Source organism: Tasmannia lanceolata, unplaced genomic scaffold (assembly GCF_043159265.1).
Source record: "Tasmannia lanceolata isolate RefF3 unplaced genomic scaffold, GAP_Taslan_0.1 ptg000016l, whole genome shotgun sequence".
Classification (NCBI taxonomy): Eukaryota; Viridiplantae; Streptophyta; class Magnoliopsida; order Canellales; family Winteraceae; genus Tasmannia; species Tasmannia lanceolata.
In genome coordinates this window covers 2,502,924-2,510,000 of record NW_027518693.1, presented here as the reverse complement: position 1 = coordinate 2,510,000, position 7,077 = coordinate 2,502,924, and the positions used below count along the sequence as shown (strand labels likewise).

General features: G+C 35.2%; 1 protein-coding gene across 2 annotated transcripts in view; it reads right to left on the bottom strand.

The window, feature by feature from the left end:
• The window catches only part of EMB2016 (embryo defective 2016), a 52,621-nt gene that overhangs the window by 44,621 nt on the left and 923 nt on the right, over nt 1-7,077 (bottom strand). The window contains exon 2 of one of the 2 annotated variants that reach the window (XM_077356621.1): nt 4,796-4,884. In XM_077356621.1, coding sequence (XP_077212736.1) covers nt 4,796-4,884 — 89 coding nt within the window. The remainder of the gene's footprint in view (nt 1-4,795; nt 4,885-7,077) is intronic. The other variant, XM_077356622.1, reaches the window with a different exon arrangement.

Genomic DNA, 7,077 nt, shown 5'->3' with positions numbered 1-7,077 from the left:
GTTTGGTTTCTTCGTTCAATTCAGAAAATCTCTGCCTGATTAATTTTTTGCAAATGATGATATGCTCCTTTTATTTATTATACTGTAAAAATGCTTTCGTAATTTTAGGTTCAGAAAATCTGCATTAATTTGATTGATTTATATGATTTTTTATAAATTAAATTGTTCATGAAGAAAACTTTAACTGAGTCATTAATTCATTTTATTTTTGTTAGACACTCTCATTTATTATACCACAATGTTTTGGCAAGAAAACCATATAAGTTTGATCCATCACTCACAAATATAGAGCTCTGATACAGTGGCCTCATTGAGGATGGATGTCATGGCCCAAAAGGCATCCTCATCAGTTGATGACTTGATGTTCACCATTCGGTTATTAGCATCGTTTAAGAAAAAATAGATCATGGTCCCATTGAACCATAAATTGTAATTGGATGGCTAGGATTATTCTATGGATGGCAACCCTTCTATACCCCGTTTTTTGTATCATATGATGGGTTGTTTTTTATATATTTTACAAAATAGTATTCAACCCTAAATACAAGCACCTTTAAAAAAACAGAGTTATCACCATGATAGAACTCTTAGTTAGCGTTTGACCCTTAATCTAATGGATGTCATAAGCTGCACGTCAAGCTGGTATTTCAAAGAACCGTATCTATTTGGAATACAAGTGAAAGTAGTTAGACGATTATGTTTCTGTAAATCTTCTAGAAGTCTCATTTGCCATCTTTATATAGAGAATTAATATGGTTTAGAGATAGGGTAGGAAAGCAATTTTATAGGGAGAGTTTGTTTATCTCTTTGAGTCATGAGAAGCTAGGTTGGAAAAATTACAGAACGTGTGGTTTTTGGTATTGTTGGACGTGTGGAAATTTGTCTATTTAAACGAATGTTGTGCTTTTATATCTGAGAGTAACCAGGAAATATTTTTTATTATTATGATTATTGTATTGCACAAATACATAATATGTATTACAAGACTGCAAAAGAATCCTATTCTGGATTCTTTTATAAGCTACCTTTAAAAATAGTTTTTTTAGTGTGATTTTAAGAATAGTTAGTGATGCGAGTTATGTCAGAATATTACAAAGAACCAGGTAATTTTCTGTGCCACGTGATTTCTAGCATGGAGCACCTTCTGCATTATGTCAGGCATCTACTTTGAAGAGAGACTTGAGATGGTTCATTGGTATAGCTGACGAATGTTTTTTTGTTCATGTACATATGCAATTTGGTTGATTTTTTCCTTTGTCCCAAGCAGATTTTTCCTTGTTGCACATCCATTTCTATATCTGTCGCTATATGGCTTTACATTTTTTAATATCCATAAGGTGGCCGTGAGAAAATGTCATAAGTTTATTGAGAAAATAGAACACTCAACTCTTTATATCTATTTTGAAACAGATTTCTCCATTGTGCACTAAATCTACTCTTTTCAATGTACTCTTGGACAGTAACAAAACATAATCAAAATTAACAAGTCTTTCTTACCTTACTGTTAGTATCTTTTACTTTTTGTTCACCGTCACGTGCATCGCACGGGTTCCCCACTAGTAGAAATAAAATATTAAATCTAGCTAACCAATTAAATTTTTCAATATATTTCTTGTTATAACAATATTATAATGTTTTTTAATGATCTAACCATATTATAATGTAAGAAAACAAAATTTGAAAATTGATTAAAATATTTTGGTGAATCCACGAATCGTTCTTTTGAGGATTGTTGAATCTGACACTCGATACCCGTGTCGGATTCCAACACTCGTATCTGTACTGATGCAACATAGCACCTATATAACCAAAAAATCCCACATATCCAGGAAATATTAATGCTCATTCTATTAAGAAGATGAGTACCTTGAAAAGTAAAAGAAATGACATTATCATCAGCTTTCAAACATGTGAAATATCTATGTTTAGAATGAACATTATTATTTTAGACATGCATGACAGCTCATGTTACTAGGTGTTTGATATTGTGAAACCATTACGGATGGTTGTCTTGTTTATGTGATGGTTTCTAAATATGTATTTATGCTTATTATAGCATTTCTCGAAATTTCATATTAAATTTCCATTGTCTTCATTGAATTCCATACACTTCAATATTTTTACAAGATTTCCATGGACTTTCATAAACTTCTACAATATGCTTCCACTTCTGTGGGGACTGAAATCCGGATCAAAACTGCAGTTCGATTCCTTGCTTACGGTCAAACCAGTTAGTTGCATTACTTGAACACCATTCAACTACCGATCTTTCCATACATTCTTACAAGAAACTTAAACCTCGGAGCTCAAGCTTTTGCCGCATTTGAATGTTTGTCCTAAGAGGCCCTAGTAAACAGTCTCCTCTACACCCTTATGGTTCCAAACAAGGTTACCTGGAACGCGGTTCGTTCCGGTACGCATTACAGGAACGGGTACGCGGTACGATGGTAGCCCGGTACGCGGGACGATGAGGGTAGGTTAAGTCAATTGGCTATTTTAGCTCGCAGGTTGATTTGGAGTGCAAATCTGGGTCGCTTTGGTACTCTATATACATAATTTCATATATTTTTACAAGAATTTCATTATATAGTCCATACATTTAATAACCAAAACCAAAAACCTCGTGTATGCCATTCATATATATTCAAAATGAAAATGCCAGTTCCAATCCAATCCATAATATATAAAATTTGAAGATCTCCAAATATCACTAAATTAAGTACCAACATATATTGCATTCTCAATCTTAAATGAAAGCAAACAGAAAATAACTACTCGGGTCTGAAATAAGAACATAAAAATATGACCAGACTAATAAACTATTATGCAACTCTCTTTTCCCAGTCCACCGAAGTGTTCCCTCTATCTATGCATCTCTCCCTTTCGCGTGAGTCGCCCGAGTCGCCTTTTTTGTGATCCAGGTCGCAAACGACCCACATTTCGGGTCAGCGACCCCGGATCGCGGGCCGAGGAGTGGGAGAGCGATCCCGATAACTCTGTTCCAAAATAAACCATACATATATTCCCAAGCAAACTATAATCAGAGTTAAGCTTGACAGGTCAATTAACATGCGTTCCCGTCTTACGTCAAACTTCGATCTTGTCAATAATGTTTTAGTCTTCGCACTATTGCATTTTGAGAATTTCCTTCCTCCTAGCACTTCTTATCATAAATACAAGCAAGAGTCCGACTAAACAAATCTAGTCCTTTAAAGAAAACTCAAGCACCCACTTGCCTTAGATCTTTGACCCCTAGGATCCTCAAGAAAGCTTCCGTTTTTTTGAAAATGTAAAGAAAGAAATTTATTAGAGACCAAAAAAAGAGGTACCGTGAGAGAATAGATTGCCCGCTAAAAGCACATCCCTATGGCCTCCACTCTTAAAAAGTGAATCCACAAAATCATTGGCATATCTAGGAAAAAGATAGTTGGTATTAGAGGGAGAGGAATACCATCTTCCTTCGTTTTCCCTTACATTTTCTAACTACTATGATTGTATCTCACTATCTAAATATATCTTGAAGAACATAACCCTTCGAACTCTTTCAGCACTAATGACCAATTAACAACGATACTCTTTAAACACTAATGACCAATTAACAGCAATGCTCTTAACATCACAAAGAAGCTCTGGCACTAAGCTCCCTCTGTCTTCAAAATTCTTTGTTTATTTTTGTTCTACAAGACCAATGCCACCGGAAAGGGGTCACACTCCACAAGATCCAGCCTTTCTCAATCTCTAAGCACCCCTATCATCCTGATCAGCCTCAAATTGGTAAATTGAGCTCCCATCAAAGTTAAGCTTGTGGGTGGTGAAGGAAGAAGCTCTCCATTCAACCAATTCTCTAGGAGCACAACGTCAGTATTTTTTTTTAAGTCCATACTAATTAGAACTTTTGGTGGTCAACTACATGAAGAGTATACGGGACTTTGTTTGAGGGTGGCCTTTTTTTTCATTGGAAGTTTCTGCTTGAGAAGTTTTATTGGAAAAAGGACTTGAACTTCTAAATTTCCAAATCCAACGCTCTGCACTACTACTTCACTTAAAAACTTGACACTAATCAAATTATATTTGTGTTTTATACCTTATTTTCCTTTCTAGTATTACATCATCTCCCTACGGACCATGAATAAAGAAATGAAACAAACTAGTTTGAGAGATTAGACTTGACAAGTGCAATCCTTCCTTTAATGCCATCACAGCTTCAACATCAACCCTAAATTCCTTGCTTGGTCAAAAATTCACTGCAAAAGATAAGGGTGTCGTTTGCAAACTAACTATTTCATACAGAAGGAATTATGGGCCAACCTAAGCTATATTAATTAGGCAATTCTTTGCAATAACAAGCAACCAATGTAACACTATGCTAACAAAACAAACATGTCAAAAGTATGTCTTCACTAACAAAACAAATTTATCATCCAACCACGTATTCTTCAATCAAATTGTAACATAAGAGATGGAAAACAATAAAAAAAAGGGCAGCCCAGTGCACGAGGCTCCCACCATTGCAGGGTCTGGGGAGGGCTAGATGTACCTAATAATTGGAAAACAATATACCTAATAACTGAAACATGGATAACAGAGGAGCAAACATAACCAAAAAAGATAAGCAGAGTTCCACAATAATGAAGAACTGCAATTGTTTTTAGTTTTATTCTAGTTTTTTTATTTCTTAGCATGTCTTTTGAAGACCAAAGAACTTACTAGAATTCATCATACAAATTATTAAACTAGTTTTCTATTCTGCACCAACAGAATATAGAGTTAGCTATAAAGAACTAGCATGCCGTACCCAATAAGTGTTACCATTGGAGATGATGACGACGCATTCTGTTCAAGGAACTCACAAGCAGTGATTACAATTGGTTCTGAAAATATTACCTGCAAAAAGAAAAGAACATAGTACATTTCTTTCAATGAGCAAATGAATCATAATACATCAGAATCCTCCAAGCATAATGAACGTCAGCACAAAGAAAAAAACATGAGTTTCACACAATTTACAAACTATTTGCATGCTCGAAGCAACAGGCAGGAGAGGACATATGCATCAACAATTTCTCACACTTTTAAACAGAGAAAAATAAGTCAAAATAATTAAGACAAGATAAGGACAAATAGGGGGAAAGAACGGAAAAAAAAAAGGGCAAAGCAAGTATGGGGCATGAGTTTTATAAGAAAAAATATCAGGTTTTATTCATAAAGATATCATAGTCCATTGCATAAGCCAAGACATAGGTGTTAAATACTCTAATAAAGGCTCATACGTCAAAGATGGTCAAAAGATATTCAGTACAAGATTAGGAAGGAGTTGGTACCTTGTGATCAAGGACTATCTTCTAATCTAGGTTTTAAATTTCGGTTTCCGTTTTGGTCATCGGTGAAAAGGAAACATTTCAGTTTTGGTAAGAAATTTTGGCCGGAATCTTGTAAAATCACAGAAACATTTCAGTACGAAATCACGGACAAAATCTAGGTAAGATTCGTTGCCACTGGTTTTTCTTTTTATTTTTGTCATTTTTAGAAATATCATAAAGGAATCTTGTTCTTCTCTTTTCTGGTAGTGGAGTTAATTTTTTTCAGGGCTTCTGTCTATGTCACTTTACTTTTTTATATGAAAAGTTGCATGTTTCCCCTATTTCGACCGAAATTTTGGACAAAATCTAGACTTGCATGTAACAGTGATGAGATTAGGGACAATAACAATGATCAGCAGCGATGTATCTTTTCGATCATATTCTTCATTAAACCGATAACATTGCAATCGCTAAAGCAAGAAGAATTTTTGGATTTGAATTTTTGGATTCAAACTTTTGTATTAGGCGATCTCTGACTCCTTTTATGCCTTCGCTACAAAAATGTTAGTTATCAAAAAACAAATGGAAGATGATACTGCACCCTTTCTGTTGACATTCGCACCTTTTTATTTTACATTTCTTTGATGGTTGTTGACAGTTTGTTGGAAATTGTATCAGCCAATCAAAGAAGTTTAAAGTAAACAGAGGTGTGAAACAAAACACGGTCGAGAGGTGATATGAATATACATAGTTAGCAAAGACCAAGTAGCTGATATCTTCACCAACTGGGCTGACTGCAAAACATCTACTACATCCACTTGACAAAATAAAAAAATGTTCGAAGGAACATTTCAACGTGAAGGGTAGTACTACAGAAGTCATTAATAGTTATTAAGGGCATAATGCAATTTTGTCCATCATTGATGTATAAGGGTTGTAATGTGTTTTACTTAAGAAATACAAGTCCTCTTATACAAATTGTGTATCCTCACCCATCTCTCTTCATCTCTTTGCATCCTTCATCAGCTTTGAATTATTTACAGATCCATCATTTAATTCAGAATAAAAATAAAAAAAACATCCAAAAAGGTAATACAAGCTATATCAAAGAGTTTTTGTATGACACATGCACGGGAAATGCTCGTGGCATTCGAAAAGAACAGTGACGCCCACATGTGTAAACCATTCATTTTTTGGGACATCATAGGTATGATGTGCCCCAAAAAATGAGGGCATGTGGATGATCCTAAACCCTTTGATTTGAGTAGTTTTCCTTACAGTGATGTCCCACAATGGGGGCTTCAAATCTCTTCAATCAGAGGGTTTAGTATCATCCAACGACCCTGATTTTGTGAGGCACGTGACGCCCAAAAATGAATGGTTTAGATCATCCATTCATGTGGGCTTTGCTATTCTTATTGGGCTGCACAAGTGTTTCATGTGTGTGCAGTCGTGCACCATATAAACTATAAACACCCCTGTATCATAATGCATAAATCATAACAAGCCAATTTCATGAAAAAATGTCTCAAAATCTCAAGGTGCCAATCAATGGATTAGTGCCATACTCCTGCAAATAGCATACCGAATACAATTTCGCAAATCCAACTCATCCCTCTAACAAGTGACAGACTCAAAGCACAAAGGAAAAGGTGTAACAAAGGCTTAGGTTCCTCAAAAATCTAGGTCTGCAACATCAAGCCCATCATCCACATCTTCTTCATCCATGTAGAGGATGTCCTCATCTTCACCCTCTGCATCATCGTCTTCTTTACCA